This window comes from Musca domestica, unplaced genomic scaffold (assembly GCF_030504385.1).
Source record: "Musca domestica strain aabys unplaced genomic scaffold, Musca_domestica.polishedcontigs.V.1.1 15, whole genome shotgun sequence".
NCBI lineage: Eukaryota > Metazoa > Arthropoda > Insecta > Diptera > Muscidae > Musca > Musca domestica.
In genome coordinates, this window is record NW_026712207.1 from 16,288,235 (window position 1) to 16,311,489 (window position 23,255).

Sequence of the window (23,255 nt, forward strand, 5' to 3'; positions counted from 1 at the left end):
GTGCCTCTTTCTTGTGTTTCGTGTTATTTATGTGTTGCTTCATATGTTTTCGTTTTTCAACAGGCAAATTACAGACAATGGCGGGCGAACAGGTGAGTTTTGATTTATTCAGAAAAAATTGTACAATTGTGATTATAATTTTAATTCCTTAGGTGTGTGGTTTAAAAAAAATTAATAAATTAATGTGGACCCAGGAGTTAGTGGAGTTGTTGATAACGAAATATCAACAATATGAATTTTTGTACAATACTTCACACCCTCATTATGCAGATAGGGTAAAAAGATCAAATGCCTTATTTGAAATCTGCAAGGAATTAAAGGAGGTGGATAATAATATATCAGAGGAATGTATAAAAAGAAAATACACACATTGCGCTCACAATATGTCAAGGAGCTCCAAAAAGTTTCCTGTAGCAAAAAGAGTGGTGCTGGTGCCGATGATATTTATGAACCAAAACTTTGGTGTTATTCGCAGCTGCAATTTTTAAAGTCTTTTTGCTCTGTTCGTGATGGGGAGTCAAATATTCCGCAAGTAAGTAATTGTATTTAAAAATACAAACCTTTAGTTAAGCTTGTGGCCATTCACAAAACAGATAATAATGTAATGTAAATATAAAAAACGTATTATTTTACTTTTTTGTGGATGGCCACAAGCATAACTATGGATTATATTAATCAACAAACAAAAAGGTGAACGTTTTTTTATTTGTTTAGACAGAGAACCTGGCCACAACTACAGAGGAGTTATACCTGTCGATACCTTCTCCAAAAGCAAGTCCATCTTTATCCAGTCCATCTTTACTCAGTCCATCAGAAAATCATGTTCCAAGGAAAAGAGTATGTATATTATTAGCGTAAATGAAAAATGACATATCGCCCAAAAATGTTCTGTGTTAGTTATTTTTGTTCAAAAAATATAACAAAAATGACAAAATGCAAAGACAAGGCACAGATGTGAAAGGAAATATTTCTTTAAATTTTTCAAAAAAATTTGAAATGTTGAAATGTCACACCCAATGTTTATATCAGACTTAGGTCATAAAGGAAGTGGACAATATTGTCCTACTCCTTCAGTAGTTCCAAAAATTTTGAATAATAATAAAACATGTCAAAATATATTTTAATATACGGACATAAGCTGAGGGTATCAATCTGTCGGTAAACCAACTGATACTTTTTAACTTGTTCTGTTTTATATTTTATTATTTGTGTTAAAATCATAAAATAATATAATTATATAATATAATATAATCAGTTACAATTTTAAATCTTGCCAATGAAGCTGCCCTTCTTGATTAAAATATTCTTCGAAGCCTTGTCTTACTAATTGGGCAGATCGCCGTACGGGGCACTCTTTTCCATCACTTATATTTGTAGAAGATGAATCGTCAATGGCGGTATATGATGATTGATTTATGTAATTTACATCTCTTTTGCTAAGTAAATTATGCAACACGCAACAAGTTTTTGTAATTAAGTGAACTTTTTCAACACTTAGATTCATTTTTCTTTGAAATATAAGAAATCTGTTACTTAATATACCAAATGCATGTTCCACTACATGTCTAGCCCGTGAAAGTCTAATATTAAATATTTTTCTTTCTTTGATTTTTGTGTGGTATGGGTATGGCTTCATTATATGCTTGTGGAGCGGAAACGCATCATCTCCGACTATTACATATGGAAGTTTTCTTCCATTTCCAATGACTTCATCCGTTGGAAAGTATTTATCGCCATTGTCAATAATTTGTTTTAAATCACTATGCATTAACACTCCTGCATCATGTGTGCGACCATTACATCCCACGTTTATATATATAAAGCGGCAATCTGCATCAACTAACGCCAACAACACAATGCTGTGTGTACCCTTATAGTTGTAGAAAAAAGATCCATCTTTTTTGAGCGCTTGAAAAGAAATGTGTTTTCCATCCAATGCGCCAATGCAATGAGGAAATTGCCATTTCATTGTAAACTTGTCTGCAATATTCTTCCATTCACTGACTGTATCTGGAAACTGTAATAAATTTTTTTTTTTTAGCAAAGACAAACAAAACCAGTAAAACTTGATGGGATTCGAGAAAAAATATTTAGGAAATTGGATAATGAACCAAAATTTGACTGGCTCGGCAAGGAAGTAGTGGCGCAGCTGAACTACATCAAAAACGAAAAAATTCAGCAAAGGACAATATGGAAAATCCAAGATGCGCTAAGAGAAGGAATAATGGAGGATGAGAAGAGTGATGACGCCAATTCAGAAGACTATTCAGCATGCTCTTCACATGTAGAAGAATTAGACTCCACAAGTACTACTTCCAGCCCAATGCCCAGAACCCCAGACATATTACAACTGTCTATAGATCGACTGTTTGATGATGAAAGCAACAATTATTTTAAGTTTTAATATTATATACAATTTCAAAATTTAAATGAATAAAAAAAAATTGTAACACAAAACTTAACCAAAATAAAAACCTTTAAATATTTGTCTTTGAAACAACTCCAAATAGCTTCACAAACTTCAGGGACTGCAGCGGAAAGAAAAGATTCTGATAATCTTGTTTGGAAATTGGTACTCCTGTAAGATTCTCCTGTAGCAAGATATCGAAGTGTTGCTGCTAATTTTTCTGCAGGAGATATAGATTTTCTTAACAATGTATCCTGTTTCCTTATGCTGCCTTCTATAGTCTGTAGGATGTAGTTAAAAGTTTCACAGTCCATCCGGATGTACTGATAGAAAGACAATTCATCATTGCCAAGTTCCTTCATAAGAAAAGGAAACGACCCCATATTTTCCCGCTCATTCCGCCATGGTTTCACCCATTCCCTTCTTCTTCTTTTGTTAGGCATGTTTTCGGCTTCTTCATAGAAATCCAATAATGTAAGGATAATTTCCAAATTTTCCCGATCATCCATATCTAAATGGTCCACAGCAAATTCTGTTAAATCTAATATTTCCTCAATCAATTCTTCTTTTTCTAAGTTATCCATCCTAGTTTATAAAAATACTTGTTATGAATGAATTGCAAAGAGAAATAAATAAGTAAATGTCAAATCTTCCAAATTATAAACGCGCGTTAAAACCATTAATGTAAACACATCTTGCGTTTCGAAGGGTGATCAAAAGAGAATTTCATGCGTTTAACGCGCGTGAAAGGCTCAATGTAAAACTGGTCAAAGAGAAATGTCAAAAGTTCCCCCTCAAACTTTCGATCGAGCCTGCTGGTCTACCCCGCAAGCACCTTACATCCTCTTACCCTCAACCTTAGAAACGCAAAGCGTGGGCACGCGCGTTAAAACGCTTAATGTAAAGTGCCTCTAACATATATCACAGAAACGACAAAGGCATGCCCATGGCAGAAGAATACACGTAGATGCATCAACGTTTGCCTAAAATTTTAAAATGTTTTGTTTTTTAAATATGCAGATTTTTACATGTTCTCCGCCAATCAGAGGTGATATGCATTTTACAATAATTTTAACGAATTTGAATGATTTTTTTTGTCCCAGCAGCTGTGTCTTCCACCACGGTAACAAATCTAACGATAAATAGCTAAACATGAAGTTTCAAAAAGTGTTGAAGGCTCGTTTAGAGTCATTTGTGCCATACGAACCATACGTAAGTTCTGCACTTCTATCTACTTTTGCATTTTCACCATGGAAGAAGAATACAGGTAGTCGCATCGACACGGCTGCTGGGACAATATTACTTAAACTTAATTGTATATAGGACTGCAGTTGCATTTGTTATAAAATATGAACAACTGCTGCATATAGAATTAAAAAGCAGCTTGAAGGGATGAACTCAAATCCTGCCGTCGCTTCTCCTTATAATTTGACATTTATGTGCGTAGTCATGATGCCAAGCTGCTTATGTACTCTCATCTTAAGATCTTTTATTTAATTAAAATACTTACTTTGCAAATTTATTCGTAAATTTCTTTTATTTTTTCATATTATGTTTTAATAGCCCTTCTTCCTTTTCATACTTACCTTTCTAATGATTAACACCATGGTAGAAGAATATAGGTAGACGCGTCGACACAGCTGCTTGGACAATGAACTGTCAAACCAATTTTGGAATTGAAAATGTTGAATGAAAAATTATTTCAATTTGTAAAAATTGTTGAAAAACGCGAATTATAATAGCCTCCGAATGACGTATAGTATATATATATATATGAAAGTATATAAAAATCTACTTATATTTGAAAAAACATTTAAATTTTTTTGACATATCAATGCTCCCAAGCGTTGATGCATCTACCCATGGTACAATGAAGAGAAGGTAGGCCAACTTTGAAAAAATTGCAAATATAGAGGTCTACCTGTTTTGCTTGTAATGTCAGAATTAGTATCAAAATAATAAATAAAATCAAACAGCTTGTTGCATTTATTTTGAATAAATAATTGAAAACCGCGAAAATTGAATGAAAGGTCAACACTTCTTTTCAAAACCAGGTCCTATATATCTCTAAAGGATTATTTCGCTACAAAAACTCTAGATTTTGTCGATGCATACGTTGAAATAAACATTTTGAAAACACCCGATTTTGAATGTTTTCTGAACAATTTTTTTGTTATTGAAAAGAAAACACATACATAAACAAATAAAGATGACAAATTAAGCCAAGAAAATAAAAAAAATTAAAATCATATGGTATCATAGCCCTACCTTGATATCATTGTACCATGCATCTACCTGTATTCTTCTGCCATGGATTAACACCGGCAGTAACTCTATCTGGTACGTGTGTTCATTCAGTGAATATCGGGCTTATAAATCCCTCACATATACGTTCTTCGATCTTTGGATCTCTTCAACCAATCGTTGTGTTTGTTTTGACTTTTACCGTTATCACACATTCCCGGTTCGCTCTTTGTTTCTTTACGGCGGTATTTTCTTGCTGAAGCTTTGTAATCTAGTATGAGTGTGTGTCGTTTTTGCAAAAACTTTTTACTTGTTGATTCGAGTTGTTTTGTCTTTTATTTAAGTGTAGAATTAATGTTTTAATTTATTTTTAAGCGCGTGAGTGTGTGTTTTGGTTATTGTTGAAAATATAATTGATTGGTATAAAGATAAAATATCGGTTTTAATATAAAACAATCAACGAATTAGTTTTAGTTTGCGGTTTGTTGCAACAAAAAAGTTGCAAGTGCTTTGGTTTGCGAGAATTTTAAAACAACAACAACGACAACAAAAGAACTTCGGATTGTGACTAGCACAAATAAAAATGATTGTATTGTGAAATAGAGAATTCTAATATTATTAACAAATCTCCAAATTCCTGTACAAATTTTCCGTAATGTCCAAGAATACCTCACCGGTTTTAAGCTCAGAAGAGCCGCCCACAGTGTCCGATGACTCCACAATAACAACAACAACAATACGTGAAGATTTTGTTCTTGCTGCTCCAGACAAATTCAAAGATGATGAACCAGCTGAGGAATCAAATGGTGAGTTATTCCAAAGTGTTGCTGACAGGAGTCCACCCGAATCAAATGCATGCCTTGTTGAATGCTATTTTGGCTTTTGATTCCATATCAGAATGCGTAACCCAGATTATCTGCTGTAGAAAAACAAAAACAATCGAAACTTGCCGTCTTAATGTATTACCACATATAGCCATAGGTGGCAATGTTCAATCAAATTCAATGCTTTTTGGAAATGATAGATATATGCCTTCTTCGTGCCTTCTCACTGAAGTTATGGAACTCCATAGGCATTTGTTTCCCAATTTCTGTAGGTACATTGGCATTCTCCTCACATTGTTTTTAAGGAACAACTCTAGTTTAGTAAAAACTCTTAGATTTTTTCGAAATTTTTTCCAGAGGTAGGTATTTTTACCCTGATCCCGGGAAACTATTTTTTTCTTGGGGGACGGACCCGGGACCCCAGATTTTTGACCCAAAAGTCCGGGATCAAGACCCCGCTTATGGAAATACCTATCCAACAAGTGGTCACATGAAGGGGTAAGTTGTCATGGTTCGGAAGTTATAGTCAAATTATCCGTTTTTTGGATCCGGATTTTTTATGAAACCCCCAAAAAGTCAAAAAAGGGCCCATTATGGGGGACAACAATATTGATGCCAAATTATAGCTGACACTTCTACCTTTCCAAAAAGGTTGGATTTGTGCTAATACCTTTACTGAGTCCAGAGATATGGGTCTTTCCATCCGCATAACCCGATTTTAACCAGTTCATTAAAATTATGTTTTTAATAAAAAAAAGTGTTTATTTCGCGTAGCAGTCGTCTGAATAACAAAAGTTTTCTAAATTTGGCACTTTTTGTAAATAGCCGGCCTTCGGCCGGGGCTTGAGATTTTCACCTATGGGTATGTCCGACCCCGGCTAACGCGAACAAAAGGTTCATAATTTCGGCACTTTTTGTAAATAGCCGGCCTTCGGCCGGGGCTTGAGATTTTCTCCTCTGGGTATGTCCTACACCGGCTAACGCGAACCAAAGTTTTCTAAATTGGATACCTTTTGTAAGTAGCCGGCCTTCGGCCGGGGCTTGAGATTTTCTCCTCTGGGTATGTCCTAAACCGGCTAACGCGAACCAAAGTTTTCTAAATTTGACACTTTTTGTATATAGCCGGCCTTCGGCCGGAGCTTGAGATTTTCTCCTCTGGGTATGTCCCACACCGGCTAACGCGAACCAAAGTTTTCTAAATTTGACACTTTTTGTAAATAGCCGGCCTTCGGCCGGGGCTTGAGATTTTCTTCTCTGGGTATGTCCCACACCGTCTAGCGCGAACCAAAGTTTTCTAAATTGGATACCTTTTGTAAGTAGCCGGCCTTCGGCCGGGGCTTGAGATTTTCTCCTCTGGGTATGTCCTACTCCGGCTAACGCGAACCAAAGATTTCTGAATTTCATTCTTACGCAAAATATACCTTTTTTTATTGAAAACATAGTTTTAATGAACTGGTTAGAATCGGGTTATGCGGATGGAAAGACCCATATCTCTGGACTCAGTAAAGGTATTAGCACAAATTGAACCTTTTTGGAAAGGTAGAAGTGTCAGCTATAATTTGGCATCAATTTTGTTGTCCCCCATAATGGACCCTTTTTTGACTTTTTGGGGGTTTTATAAAAAATCCGGGTCCAAAAAATCGATAATTTGACTATAACTTCCGAACCGTAAGATCTTACCCCATCATGTGACCACTTGTTGGATAGGTATTTTCATAAGCTTTCCAACGATACTGATATTGTAAGTGGATCCGGGTCTAGTCGGGGTCTCGAACCCGGACTTTCGGGTCAAAAATCTGGGGTCCCAGGTCCGTCCCCCAAGAAAAAAATAGTTTCCCGGGATCATGGTTAAAATACCTACCACTGAAAAAATTTTCGAAAAAATTGAAGAGTTTTTACTAAACTAGAGTTAAGCCGTTTTTAATACCGACCTAGGCTATGGTAGGAATTGTAAAGCCATTGAGATACTGACTCCAACGAGATAATCAGGTTTCTTGAGGAATTTCATGCTTTACGCAATATCGGTTCGCCTATAGGCAGATTCGTATACGAACTACGTGAAAAAGTCTCCTTGTATAAACAAAAGACATCAAGTTCTTTTTGTCGATTGCCATATTGGCTTGGTTGGTCTAAAAAGCTATGAGCACATGCAAGTAACTTGGAAACTTTGGAGGACCAATGTAGGGAATTATGGACATCCACAAGAAAAACTTTGTACCATTGTAAGCATGGGACCCTGCTTGAAAGAGCCATGAAAGAGCTAAACATGAATTAAGTCAAAATCTGATAACTAGGAATAACACGTTGAAGCTAATGGGAGATTAGGTTAGGTTAAAGGATGCGTGGTTATGTAATCAACCACTCCACTCGGTAACCTATTAGTCCATTGTGTTCATCCTAATTTAGAGAAGATGGAAGAATAAAAGGGAAGAAGACGAATACTGAAGAAACGTGAATTTGAAGATGGGAATTGAAAAGTTAGTAGGTTTATATTCACGGTGTAATCAGCGTGTCATCCTTAGCCATTTAGTCTTTTTGCTAACTGCAGAATTACCGCTGGCTCGGTTTAGGAGAGGGAGGACAAGTCGTGCAGAATTTGCTTACTCAGTAGCCTCTGTCTCACTTCGATAAGAATTTGGCAGTGGCAGAGTAAGTGTTCCACCGTCTCAGTTTTCTCCTCGTCCGGACAAAGCCTGCAGTACTCAGTGGTGGCTTTACTGAGCTCTCAATCTCTATGTCTACTGACTCAGATCCAGAGAGATAGATGTACATTTTTGCATATAATGTTAACAGCACCCTATATTAACCTACTGGGCGTGTCACGTTTAAACCCAAAACTTATTGTTCTTAAGTCTAGTATATAGTTCATTTTACAGTTATTTTATTTATTTTACAAATTTTTATATTTTTACTTTTTTGTGTTATGCTCTTAAACATCTGAATTGTAATTATTAAGTGTTGATACAACATTTTCAGTTAATGCTAGTGCGTTGCATGATTTTTTTGTTTGTTTTTTTGTGTGTGTTTGATTTTAATTTGAGTTCATTAAACAAATAAAGGCAGTACTACATTCAGGTTAGTATTTCTGTGTTTGGTTGCTTAATTTTGAATAACCTTAACAATTTATCACCAACAATACGTATATAATCAAAACCCAAAACTCACATTACATTTTCTTTAATTTTAGTTTCTAACCAAGATCTTCCCCAAATTATGAATCTCAATTGCTTGTTGCTGGCGGACACAACGTTGGAATGTGCTCCTTTACATCTACAACATGTACTACGCCACTTTGAAAATGCGTCCAGGATAGCACCGGGAGAGTTACTATTTGTACTGACATATATTATCGCATTAGAATCGGGATTTGTTGCGCAAAAACACTACGAAGAAATGGGGAGCAGATTACATTGGATTTCGTCAACCACATCGTATCATTCCAAAAATGTTTTACGCCTTAGTCGATTGGCACCGAATTACGAAAGTAATGAAGAGCAAACACGATTTTATTTGAAATTAAGCTCCATTACAGATATGAATGTAACATCAACTGACCAAATATCTGCGTTGCTGGCAGCATTTGTAACTGGCGATTTCTTAATTGTAACTCTGTCACCAGCCACGTCTACGACAGCCAAGGGCTACAGCGTAGCACTTTCCATAGGCAGATTTGTACTGTCCATGTCAATTAAAAACAAACCGATTTATCAACGCCTAAAAAAATTGGATGAATTAACAAATTTACTGCGTGAACAACTGTTTGTACCTATGCGCAATCAACATCTTTACTGGTTGAGTGCTCCCATATATCCATCTCTTGATGCCATGCCGCCGGAACTTTATGATAACATATTACAATATCTTAGCTTTAATCAATTAAAAATTCTGGTTAATGTCAATAAATCTCTTTATAATTCAACAATAAATAGCAAACATATGATTAAGATGAGGGCATAGCTAGAAATCTCATATAAAACCAATATTGATTACAAATTTGTTATTTCAGTTTCTAATGTGGTAAAGGGAAGTTATGTGACACACCGTGTATTCTACAAAATTATTTGCACACAGGTTCCTTAAAATTTAAGATCGTTTTCGGTAGTGTAAAAACTTATTTGTATGTAAAACTTGAATTTGGGAAATAAATTTATTAAAAATCGATAAAAACGAAGTTTTACTTTTGTTTTCTTTTTTTATATATTATTTTTTAGTTTGTGCAATTTTTTATTTTATTTGTTTTGTTTTACTATTTTTGTTTTTAGATATACCCGAATCACCTACATCTGTTGTAAGTTCGGTTACATTTGCTGATGGCACATTAGGTATGTAATAGATAATTATAATTTATTAATCTCTTAAAATTATTTATGTTACTTTACTATCGTTAAATTCGCCATAGGTGGTTCACGATCCACACAACTTTTTTAAAAAATCGTATAGAAAATGTTCATGTTTGCGGATCTTGTTAGGACACCAACATTATTTCTTTAAAATAGAATGTCAATCAATTATTTTTGTTTCCCAAAATATGCATCTCCTTTAAGGAAATTAGAGATTTTTGAAGATAGTTTTATGTCAGGCAATGGTAATTTATTTCTTCGTTTCAGAAAGGTCATTATACACTGAATTTGAAATAGCGTTTTTTGTACATTTTATTTTATATTCAAATAACAATTATTACAAATTTTAAATTAATTTTAATTCTGCTATTTGAGAATAATTTTATTTTCTATGGCAATTTTGGCTTTGTGTTTAAAAAAAAAATCTGTAGATAAACAAATAAATTAATTGATAAAAAAATGATAGATATTTGCACCTAACTAGTTTGATGCTCTTACATTGCATCTGTTATTATAAAATGGGCATGGGTGACAGTCCCTGACTGAGTAAAGCTAGAGTCCGGATGTCAGGTCCGATTATGATTAGTTTCTCAGTAAAAAGCCAACATTTCCAAAACATTCCCCCTTAATTGAACCCAATTCTGTAATGGCCTTGCAAAATCGTTTTTTATAGAAAAGATTAAACAAATTGATATTCGCTAAATGTTTTCCAGTTTGAAATCATTCTTATTATTAAAATGCTGATAATTTACTACACACTGTATATTGTTCGAAATGTGACACATTTTTAACATATTTCAATTCTCTATATTCAATCTGATAAGATAAAACATTAGCATTGTTTTTTTTATTAATTTTGATATTTTTTAATAATATTTGCTTTTGCTAGACATTCTTTTTCGTTATACTGTTAAACCTAAAAAAATAAGAAAATTACAACAGTAAATTTAAAAAATGCCAATAATTGGTTCTGAACGTAACCTGAATATGATATTTTGGGAAATTTGACAATGCGTATGTTTTGAGTTAATTATAAGTATATATGCACTACATCTTTCTTCTTACTTCGTCGAGCCGAGCCGATCGAATTATTAGAGTTCATTGGTCTTACCATGTTAATGTGTAATCACTCTGCAGCCCAGTACGAAATTCGGAACAAATTGAGTTTAGCTCCAGCTGGCGGAAAATTTTAAAATTTTTAACGAGAGTAAATCTTGTTATCCTTATTTTTTGGAGGAAATCAATACTTCCCGACATATGGGGTTCCAAAGATCCAAAAATAATCGAAAAAAACTTCCAAATGTCACTACCGATAGGTTTTTGTACCCTAACCAAAGGTTTTTAAAGTAGACGGCCTTTGGCCGGGGTTTAAGATTTTCTCCTCTGAGGAATGTCTAGCACCGGCTTCGCGAACCAAAACTTTTTAAAGTAGCCGGTCTTCGGCCGGAGTTTGATATTTTCTCCTCTGTTGTATGCCCAACTCCGCCTTTGCGAATCAATAGTTTTTAAAGTAGGCAGCCTTCGGCCGGGGCTTGAGATTTTTCCCCTCCGAGGTATGTCAAACACCGGCTTCGCGAACCAAAGTTTACTTAAATTTAATATTTTTTATATAAACGATAAAGTATGACGAAGATATTTTTTAAAATTTGAAACCCTATATTTCGGTAAGTGTGTACCTACCTCCTGAAAATGTTTTGTTCTTATATTTTTGGTACTTTGGAACCCTTTGACTCGGGAAGTATTGATTTCTCCCAAAAAATTTAGCTGATGCTAAGCTCGACACGCAATTTTGCCTAACATTCTGAGTGGTCATCGTACAATGACTTTTGTGTGGAAAATACTAAAATTTCCATTCAACCATGAATATTTTTAACGCTAAAAGATATTTCCCGGGACAATCACAAATATAATACGGTTGAACTATATAATCAGATATCTGAGATATGATATATAGATATCGGAGATATATATCTCGAAGAATTCGTCTATTTTAGTTAAAAGAAATTCAGTTCTACAGAAACTTTGCCAAAAATTATTGTTGTAGCTCAGGCAAAATTAAACATTTTCCAAAAATTATTATATACCTCATAGAAAGTGATGGAAGTAGTCGATATAGTCCAAATTTGGCACATTGTACTTATTTGATCAGATATGAAAATGGACAATATTGGACCACTTTTTCGGATCAGCCCTTATAAAGGGACAACAGTTAAAATAACCATAACGGAAGTCAAAACATTGGCTGGGGGTATACATCCTTCGGCAAAACTGACTAATACTTTTCAACTTGCTTTTATTTTATTTCCCAGGTATTGTCGTTTATTTACACTAAACGATCCCAAACAATTGAAAATTAGCTATGACGATCTATAGTATAAGATAACGTGTCCTTGTGCAAAGACAGAAGAAGAGGATGGGTTAAACTATTAATTTCCTTCCATCCTTCTTCTTTCCGTTGAAGTAGAGGTCATTGTATAAGCGTTGCTGAAGTTTTGTATGTTTACCGATAGGCCAATGACCATTTACCAGAGCACTAACTCTTTACTGTTTTCGTCGCCATTGTCTTATTAGCTACGGGGTACTCTTGTGGTTGCAATGTGACCGACGATTTTTATTGATATACGACACATTTCAGTCTTGTTCCACGTGGTATTTGAATGCATCATAATTAATTTTAGAAACTAATTATTAGCTTATATCCAAACGTGTCTCATTCTAGCTATTTAAAAGACTTTGTTCACTATTCTACAAGTTTTGGTCTAGTGATAGAAGAGATTTATGACTATCGAGCTCGGTGGATGATATTGTTAAAGGGAAACCCAAACTTTTTTTTTGAGCAGTGGGAATATCCTATTTGGAACCAGAATTATTGTTACATTGGACACGCAACATTGCACCATTAACCGATTAACCGGCCATCGATACTTTTTCCTTACTTTTTGTTAACCTATTCACTGTATCACTATCTGATGTGGGTTATCAGAATGTGATTCCCTCAATGTGCTTGTCTCTCCCCCACAAATACATTTTTGTTTGTATACTTGTGTGTATATATGTCTCAGAGGGACTATATCTCACTGCCTTGTCTCTGTTAATAGGTCCCCAGCATTAACTGGCATCTCTGTGAATATTTCTGGTTGCCTATTCTAATATTTGCTCAGTGATATCATGGCTGCTTTCCAATGTGGAAATGTTATCAGAAAAATGAAAAGGTTCGTTCGCTCGGCATGTATTGCTGGGTTTGTGTTGTTGTACTTATCACAAGTAAACAACAGTAACAGTAACAAGATTTGCAACAATAATGATGGTAGCAGGCAATGTATGTCAGTTAATGATAGAAAATACTTTTTTCAGCTTATGGAATGAAATTGTTAAAATAACTCCCTAAAATGCTAAAAGTGTTGAAAAATGTTAGTTATTTTGGTACATTTTGTTCTTCAAAATGACATCAAAACAGCAAACCTGGAGACATTTTTTATTTTCACTTCTAGGACTGGGTAAAGTACTCCTCTGTTCACTTTTGCGTGCCCAAGATTATTTTCAAATGCGCCAAAAATAGTGTTATCTCCAGGGTATGACAAGGTATGTACGTATGTGTTTGTGAGAGACAACACTTACAGCATCCAATTCTTTTGCTTTTTTTTTCGCTGATTCAAATATTGACAAAAGCTTTTTCCCAAAGCTCGTTTACAACACAAGAGAGTGTTGTCTCTTTACCAAGAGTGGGGTTCTATGTATGTTGCCATGTAATGTTCGATTGGTTAGGGTATATTTTCATTGGAGTTTGGGATTTTGGGTCCTTAGAGGGTCGTCATTGAAAATAAGTACTTTTCAGAACTCATATGTAATTACTAATTTTAAAATCTGTTAAAACAAAGTATATGCTTTGTTGCATAGAATCACATTTGAGTCGATTTATGCATGATTCCTTTACATTTGGCTGGAAAACCACAAGTGGCTATCGTTAGAGCTCGTCTCGTACCATCGCTCGTTACCGTGATACTGGTAGCGTAGCCCGACGTCAAGGAAGTGGAAGGAAATGGTTCGAAAAGTAAAGAAGCGACTTGATCGAAACCTGTGTCGCAGTGGCCGAAAAATGGCTCGTGCGCTGAACATATCGCAATATTCTATTCGGCAAGTATTGAAAAATGAGCTCGGGGAAAAGCAATTGAAAATCCAAAAAATGCAAGAATTAACACCGCAACAGAAATAAAACAGACTCAAAAGATCCAAAGTGTTGCTTCGCTTGGCCGAAAGTGGTGAACTGCCGAGTTTGGTTTTCTCTGATAAGAAAACATTTGTTGTCCAGCAGTTTGTAAACGAACAAAATGATCGTGTTTACTTGCCAAAGAGGTCAGCTGATAATGTGGACCTTCGGTTGGCCAACAGAACTTAAGCGCCGGCCATGGCGATGGTGTGGGCCGCCATAACAGCCGATGGTCGCTCTCCCCTCGTATAAATCGACCATGGCATCAGAATAACTGCCGAATATTAAAGCCTTGGGCACGTAAAAAATTTGGTCTCAGACCTTGGACATTCCAACAGCACTCAGCACGCGCCACCCAATAATGGTTACAAAATGAGGTTCCTCGCTTCATTTCCAGCGCACAATGGTCACCTAAATCTCCGGATTCCAATCCATTGGACTATTGTGTCTGAAGTATTTTGGAAAGCAAGGTTGGCCCTAAAAAATACCAAAGTGTCGATACCCTCAAGCAAGCGCTTCGCCGTGAATGGGCCAAAATACTGCAGAGCAACATTCGGCGGCGTGTGACCAATTCTAATAGTACGTTTATATATATGAGGGTTAACCCACTGGATTTGGATTTAAATTGTCATATCCATTACTTTTACTTCAAATAAATCCTCTCAAAGTAGGTTAACCCTACAAAAAGTTCTAACGTAAACATGACATAACAAATCTAAACTTATTCTAAATTTTTATGCTATTTCCGACATTTTTTTCCATTCAACCAATAAAATTAAGAAAAAGTAAATATTATGGCGTTTGACTTTGTTGCAGTTTTTTTTTATCTCACCCTGTATATGCAAAGTGGTGTGGGGTATCATAGAGTCTTCCCAGCCCGACTTTGGCCTTGTTTTACAAGTTTCAAATTTGGCACTAGATTGCCTATATAGAGCCACGTTTTGTAATAGTCTCCATATAACCGTATCTACCGTTGTTCGGAACTGTGACTATATAAGTAGTTCTTAATCGGTTCTACCACCACATTGGTCCAAGGTTTCTGTAAAAAGGTACCGCCTGATATACGGTTTTTGATAATTCAAGCACATTTTCCAACAGAATTTTTTCCATTAATTTAAGTGGATATAGATTGTAGCATGCTAGCCCAATATGTTCGATTTGCAGCATTTTGTAGATTTTAGAAGTATTTTACAACCATTTTTTTTTGTTTTTGAGGTTTTTGGCTGTAATAAACTTTTTAATATCCTAGTCCATTTTTCACATGCAGGTCGAGACTAGTTCTCATATAGAGGTAGTTTACTAATTATGGATATTTTTACAGTTTCTGACATTTGACCCATTTGGGTTTTTTTATATATTTCGAAGACTACACTCCATTCCAATACATCCTTTTGAGAAGATTTGCATTTTTTCTTTAAACAATTAATTTTTTAATCCTGTTATTGTTTAATACCCAATTTTGCGAAATTGTTTTTGTATGGAATCAGGCAACTACGTTTGTTATTCCCATTCAAATTTTCCTTGTACACTCTCTACGCTCTCTTTATTTTTATACTCGTTAGTGGTCTCTATATTTTTTTATTATCGTCGCGTTCTCTGTTGACGAGCTTATATTTCTGTTTTGTTTTTCCCCCTCACTTGTGGTTTGCTCGTGTGTGTTTTTTAAAGTTCGTTCAACTTGTCTCGATGTTCGAGTACAAACCAAATCAAACCAAAAAGGATGCGTGTACGTCGTCGTACACTTACTTAGAGTAAGGTTCCATGGTGTATACATTATGTGAAGTGGTGGCATGCAGGTAATGTGAGTGGGTGTGTGCGTGCGTAGGTTCGTTGTTGCAATATCATTACTCTTCGTTGTTGTTGTTTTTTTTCTTCTATTTAGTAGATTGTTTTGTGTGCCCTGGTATCATTCACATTCACTTCGATTTGTGAATTGCTGTTGGAACAAAACGGATTTCCATCGCCGTTAGATGTTGGAAGGATGTACATTTGATGTATAAACCCACGGCCTTGTTAATCGCATTTCCCCCACAGCTATATCTTTTGGGAATTTCCTTCTGCCCCGTTAGCCAGGAATGTTGGCATAAAGACAGATTTCTAGCATTTACTCGTTAGTGGGTTTGTTAATTTGTTGTAGTTCTGGTTATATTCACATATATTCATAATTACTGTGTGTATCTTCTTCGTCTCTTCAAGGACCCCCCTCTTCCTGCCGCAGCAATTACCATTCATGGTTATCTTGGCCATAATGCTGTTGTATTTGTTATTTGTATTAATGATGTTTGTTTTTGTTTGTCTGTCTGTTTGCCTAGCGAATGAGCTGAAGCAAATATCTGCGTAAATAATTGCGTGTGGATTCTATTCAGTTACATTGCAAAGGGAACATCGTGTATTATGTTACATTCATATGAACACATGAAAGTGTTCGTAGTTGCATGTGTCCAGTATGTGTTGGTATGTGGGTGTTGTATCCCAATTTAGGCCTTGGTGTTTCGATTTCCTTCCCCCCAACTAGTCTTGTGTGCCTATTAGGAAATGTAATCAACGTTAATTTTTGTGTTTGCAGGAATGTCGATTGAATGTAAGATTTATGCATGTATTTTTGACTTCACAGAGAGAAATTATTTTTTTTGTTGTCAAGGATAGTTTTCAGGTTGTTTTGAAATAAGAAGTTTTTACTTTGCACTATATTCACCACGTAGTACTATTTTCTGCACGTGTAGGAAATATTTTACATACTTCAGCATAACATTAAGAATATCTCAATTCCTTTATGATATTTGTAACTACGAGAAGAAATACTATTAGACTCCACACAGTATTTTTATCAGTTTCAAACAACAAGTTTATTTAAGCATGTCCGCCTAGCTGTTGTAATCACTCTATATTACGAAAAACATAAGGTATTTATTTTGTCCTTAGGCAGGTCTACATTTTACATTTTCGATTCGAGAAGGGAACCTAGATGGAAAACTCTCAAATTAGACATATCCCTCATATAACCATTCCTCAGAGCATTCGGTATTTTGAAGTTATCATCCACATTTTACAAATAAAATAATTTTATATTTCTCATTCTTAGAGGATGGGAAACCACTTTACAAAAAGTATAAAGGCCTGTTTATGTATGTCGACAGGAAATGAAAGCCAAAGAAATACACCAACTCTATTGCAAATAGCTATAGCTTGTGCGAATTAGTGGTCGGAATTAAATTTCTCTCGTCCTTCACGTTCAGCTGTGTTCGCATCTCCGCAGACCATGTGGTAAAGAGTTAAACGTTGATCTTGGGGAACTCCCTGTTCACTCTACGGGGTTTGGACTTCTTGTTCCGGAATTTCACGTGCTTCCATTTTTATTGATTATCCAACGTTTCAAACTTAGCTGGGGGTAGTTCTCTCCAAATCCTCAAACAGTGTGGCGTGCTTGACTCTTTAGAAAGCCTTTGATAAGTCAAGGGCTACCAACACTGTTCTATGACAAGGATTGTTCTGGATCAATTCTCGAATGATATGCATGAATATGACGTGTAATGTGATGTGGTACTATGTTGTGGACGGAATCCGTGTTGATAGTTGGTAACTGGATAGATTCTTCTAATGATGGGGAGGAGTAAAGCCTGGAAAAGTGTTTGCTACTAGGCTGTGTATTTAGCCTTTGCCAGCGTTTCCAGTTGTTTTAATATTACGTTTAAGATATCGTCGGGCCCAGCGCTTTGGATGGTTTAGCGTTTCGTTTGATATTTACAACATCACCTATCATAGACTGTGGTGGTGTCCCCTCGGCGGAAAGAGATCTGATACAACGAAGTACTACGGTTAAAATATCAAGCACACTTTTTCAGATCAGTCACCACTACGTCGTTAAAAGTGACTGAGGTTCTATCATCCTCTTTCCGAGGGTTCGAGAGCTATTTCACTGTTACTCATAATGTTTCCAATTTTGCAATACTTCAAATGGACAATCAACTCTTTTCTCTTATGCTCTTGTACCTACCGACTAAAAAATAAACATTAGAAACAAAGTCCTCATGGCTTTACCAATCAGCACTTGGGTTGCGGACAAGGAGACCTTGTTGACCTCTTATAACGAGATGGACCGGTCTGTGGTCAGCAATGCGATCCCAGTGTAAGAAAAAGCAGGCCTGCCACAATGCTAACCTGGGAAATGAGGCAGTGTGCCTTCTCATGACACCAGTGGACTGTCTATATGAGGAGGCGAAAGTCCTTCCCGAACGTCAGCATAACCATATGCTATCGTTGCAGTACCTGATTGGGTGTTATCGTGGGAGTTATACCAACCATTATATGAAGGATAAAACTCCCCTACCCAGGCGTGTCAACGCTATTCGAGAGAGCCTCTAGATCAGGAAGCGGATCAGGCAGTCCTGAGTGCCATTCACACTGATGCAGTCAAAGTTGCCGTCAACAATTACGGTATGAATGCCGTCCTGGAATCCACCCCATCCATTACAGCTGAAGAACGTCGACTGCAAACCAGGGTAGTTTTGAGCAATTACGTTTAGAATGGTGCAGTCGTCTGAATTCGTATTGGACACGAAGTGACGAAAATATACGCTGCACCTCTTTAATTGCACTCCCAAACCTACCCCACTCGCTTCTGAAGATTTTTGGGTACAGTCCGTGAAGGTAGCCCATTTTGGAATTTGAAATTTGCCTTAAATCCGGAATAGCAGAAATCAAACAAAACATGTGTAGCTGTTACAACAACGACAACCAATCTCTGATTTTCAAAATTTACGACCAGAAATTGAAACTTTTTTTAATCTTTTTTTACTTGTTTTGAATTAAAATTGAGTACCATGATTACACCTTTAAAAGGTTTTTATATTTTTGTTTTCGTTTTTTGTGTCATTTGCATTTTTTGTGGCAAATAAATATACATTTTATATTTTTAAAGAATTTTGTATCATAGAAATATCATTCGTTTGAAAATACTGTTTGTACCATCTCCAAAGAAACGAAATGTCTTGATTTCGTTGCCTTGCATGTAACTTACAACTACATCTTTTTTTTTCCAAATTTGGGAAAACATTTTTTACATAATAGGCGAAAGCCATCCCTGATCTGCCATTTCCTACAAATAAGCTAACATTTTGAAAAATCTCGCATGTTTAAAGGGTATATGTACTAAATGATTCGAATATACTTATCCACTTTCTATGAAATATATATATCATCCAATCTCGATGAAACTCTGAATAAGTTCTTAATAATTTTTTTTCTTCTCCTCACAATTGTCATTGAAAGGATATTTTCACCGTAAATCCAATGGCAGTTGGACAAAAGTCGGATATTCTTGTCAATGTCCCTTGACGATTCCATTTGTTATGTCCTTCTTGTTTTAAAACTGACAGGGTATTCAACTGCATCATTTACTGCTGTCGCCGTTTGGAAAATATCTAAAAATTAGATGTGCGTGAAGATAAAAACGTTTTTAATTTTCGAACACTTTCAGTTGTATAACAGTGTATAACAGTTCAAAAACGTTTTTGTATATGAGCGGAAAATAAAAACGATTTTCTAGGTTATAATAAAAACGTTTTTCAACATGTTAGACTTTTAATCTAAGTCATTTGTTTGATATACGAAAAACGATTTTTATTATCCCCTAGTAAATAAAATACTAATACAGAAATAAACACATGAAATGAAAATACATAATTTAAATTGTCAATGTGTAAGAATTATGACTATAAACATTTTTGCATTACATTTATTGCAAAAAAGAATTTGTTGAGAAAATCGTTCCGAATATGAATTGACCCAAGCATTTCATTGTAGAAATTTTAAGAAAAAAATTTATCATCGAAAAATACGATTTTAAAGGACGAAATATGTTTTGGCCTATATCTCAGGATCAAAACAGGATACGCGTATATGGAAGGTATCGTTAGAAAGGTTATTCCTTCTACTTTCCGAATATGTGCTGATCTAAGCATTTCATTGTAGAAATTTTGAGAAAAAAATTTATCATCGAAAAATACGATTTTAAAGGACAAAATATGTTTTGGCCTATATCTCAGGATCAAAAAAGGATACGCGTATATGGAAGGTATCGTTAGAAAGGTGATTCCTTCTACTTTCCGAATATGTGCTGATCTAAGCATTTCATTGTAGAAATTTTGAGAAAAAAATTTATCATCGAAAAATACGATTTTAAAGGACAAAATATGTTTTGGCCTATATCTCAGGATCAAAAAAGGATACGCGTATATGGAAGGTATCGTTAGAAAGGTGATTCCTTCTACTTTCCGAATATGTGCTGATCTAAGCATTTCATTGTAGAAATTTTGAGAAAAAAATTTATCATCGAAAAATACGATTTTAAAGGACAAAATATGTTTTGGCCTATATCTCAGGATCAAAAAAGGATACGCGTATATGGAAGGTATCGTTAGAAAGGTGATTCCTTCTACTTTCCGAATATGTATTGATCTAAGCATTTCATTGCAGAAATTTTGAGAAAAAAATTTATCATCGAAAAATACGATTTTAAAGGACAAAATATGTTTTGGCCTATATCTCAGGATCAAAAAAGGATACGCGTATATGGAAGGTATCGTTAGAAAGGTGATTCCTTCTACTTTCCGAATATGTATTGATCTAAGCATTTCATTGCAGAAATTTTGAGAAAAAAATTTATCATCGAAAAATACGATTTTAAAGGACAAAATATGTTTTGGCCTATATCTCAGGATCAAAAAAGGATACGCGTATATGGAAGGTATCGTTAGAAAGGTGATTCCTTCTACTTTCCGAATATGTGCTGATCTAAGCATTTCATTGCAGAAATTTTGAGAAAAAAATTTATCATCGAAAAATACGATTTTAAAGGACAAAATATGTTTTGGCCTATATCTCAGGATCAAAAAAGGATACGCGTATATGGAAGGTATCGTTAGAAAGGTGATTCCTTCTACTTTCCGAATATGTATTGATCTAAGCATTTCATTGCAGAAATTTTGAGAAAAAAATTTATCATCGAAAAATACGATTTTAAAGGACAAAATATGTTTTGGCCTATATCTCAGGATCAAAAAAGGATACGCGTATATGGAAGGTATCGTTAGAAAGGTGATTCCTTCTACTTTCCGAATATGTATTGATCTAAGCATTTCATTGCAGAAATTTTGAGAAAAAAATTTATCATCGAAAAATACGATTTTAAAGGACAAAATATGTTTTGGCCTATATCTCAGGATCAAAAAAGGATACGCGTATATGGAAGGTATCGTTAGAAAGGTGATTCCTTCTACTTTCCGAATATGTGCTGATCTAAGCATTTCATTGCAGAAATTTTGAGAAAAAAATTTATCATCGAAAAATACGATTTTAAAGGACAAAATATGTTTTGGCCTATATCTCAGGATCAAAAAAGGATACGCGTATATGGAAGGTATCGTTAGAAAGGTGATTCCTTCTACTTTCCGAATATGTATTGATCTAAGCATTTCATTGCAGAAATTTTGAGAAAAAAATTTATCATCGAAAAATACGATTTTAAAGGACAAAATATGTTTTGGCCTATATCTCAGGATCAAAAAGGATACGCGTATATGGAAGGTATCGTTAGAAAGGTGATTCCTTCTACTTTCCGAATATGTATTGATCTAAGCATTTCATTGTAGAAATTTTCTGAAAAAAATTTATCATCGAAAAATACGATTTTAAAGGACAAAATATGTTTTGGCCTATATCTCAGGATCAAAAAAGGATACGCGTATATGGAAGGTATCGTTAGAAAGGTGATTCCTTCTACTTTCCGAATATGTATTGATCTAAGCATTTCATTGTAGAAATTTTGAGAAAAAAATTTATCATCGAAAAATACGATTTTAAAGGACAAAATATGTTTTGGCCTATATCTCAGGATCAAAAAAGGATACGCGTATATGGAAGGTATCGTTAGAAAGGTGATTCCTTCTACTTTCCGAATATGTATTGATCTAAGCATTTCATTGTAGAAATTTTCTGAAAAAAATTTATCATCGAAAAATACGATTTTAAAGGACAAAATATGTTTTGGCCTATATCTCAGGATCAAAAAAGGATACGCGTATATGGAAGGTATCGTTAGAAAGGTGATTCCTTCTACTTTCCGAATATGTATTGATCTAAGCATTTCATTGTAGAAATTTTGAGAAAAAAATTTATCATCGAAAAATACGATTTTAAAGGACAAAATATGTTTTGGCCTATATCTCAGGATCAAAAAAGGATACGCGTATATGGAAGGTATCGTTAGAAAGGTGATTCCTTCTACTTTCCGAATATGTATTGATCTAAGCATTTCATTGTAGAAATTTTGAGAAAAAAATTTATCATCGAAAAATACGATTTTAAAGGACAAAATATGTTTTGGCCTATATCTCAGGATCAAAAAAGGATACGCGTATATGGAAGGTATCGTTAGAAAGGTGATTCCTTCTACTTTCCGAATATGTATTGATCTAAGCATTTCATTGTAGAAATTTTCTGAAAAAAATTTATCATCGAAAAATACGATTTTAAAGGACAAAATATGTTTTGGCCTATATCTCAGGATCAAAAAAGGATACGCGTATATGGAAGGTATCGTTAGAAAGGTGATTCCTTCTACTTTCCGAATATGTATTGATCTAAGCATTTCATTGTAGAAATTTTCTGAAAAAAATTTATCATCGAAAAATACGATTTTAAAGGACAAAATATGTTTTGGCCTATATCTCAGGATCAAAAAGGATACGCGTATATGGAAGGTATCGTTAGAAAGGTGATTCCTTCTACTTTCCGAATATGTATTGATCTAAGCATTTCATTGTAGAAATTTTCTGAAAAAAATTTATCATCGAAAAATACGATTTTAAAGGACAAAATATGTTTTGGCCTATATCTCAGGATCAAAAAAGGATACGCGTATATGGAAGGTATCGTTAGAAAGGTGATTCCTTCTACTTTCCGAATATGTATTGATCTAAGCATTTCATTGCAGAAATTTTGAGAAAAAAAATTTATCATCGAAAAATACGATTTTAAAGGACAAAATATGTTTTGGCCTATATCTCAGGATCAAAAAAGGATACGCGTATATGGAAGGTATCGTTAGAAAGGTGATTCCTTCTACTTTCCGAATATGTATTGATCTAAGCATTTCATTGTAGAAATTTTGAGAAAAAAATTTATCATCGAAAAATACGATTTTAAAGGACAAAATGTGTTTTGGCCTATATCTC

General features: G+C 34.8%; 3 protein-coding genes across 4 annotated transcripts; 2 read left to right on the forward strand and 1 right to left on the reverse strand.

Moving 5' to 3' along the window:
- The first annotated feature begins 7 nt into the window (after positions 1-7).
- On the forward strand, positions 8-2,500 carry LOC131801258 (uncharacterized). The gene is made up of 4 exons (XM_059119728.1): positions 8-92; positions 153-532; positions 715-837; positions 2,042-2,500. Exons 2-4 carry the CDS (start codon positions 347-349, stop codon positions 2,402-2,404), a joined length of 672 nt encoding a protein of 223 aa, XP_058975711.1. The 5' UTR covers positions 8-92; positions 153-346; the 3' UTR covers positions 2,405-2,500.
- LOC131801257 (putative nuclease HARBI1) lies at positions 979-3,340 on the reverse strand. The gene is made up of 2 exons (XM_059119726.1): positions 2,476-3,340; positions 979-2,017 (listed from the first exon to the last, which is right to left on the reverse strand). Exons 1-2 carry the CDS (start codon positions 2,989-2,991, stop codon positions 1,256-1,258), a joined length of 1,278 nt encoding a protein of 425 aa, XP_058975709.1. The 5' UTR covers positions 2,992-3,340; the 3' UTR covers positions 979-1,255.
- A 1,534-nt stretch (positions 3,341-4,874) lies between these two features.
- Positions 4,875-9,607, forward strand: LOC101892566 (protein nutcracker). Of its 2 annotated transcripts, none has more exons than XM_005185092.4 (2): positions 4,875-5,457; positions 8,663-9,605. In XM_005185092.4, exons 1-2 carry the CDS (start codon positions 5,307-5,309, stop codon positions 9,430-9,432), a joined length of 921 nt encoding a protein of 306 aa, XP_005185149.2. In that variant the 5' UTR covers positions 4,875-5,306; the 3' UTR covers positions 9,433-9,605. The 2 variants fall into 2 exon arrangements, with proteins under 2 accessions (XP_005185149.2, XP_058975721.1); XM_059119738.1 differs by lacking the exon at positions 4,875-5,457 and adding an exon at positions 8,403-8,550 and having other exon boundaries at positions 8,663-9,607.
- The last annotated feature ends 13,648 nt before the right edge of the window (positions 9,608-23,255 follow it).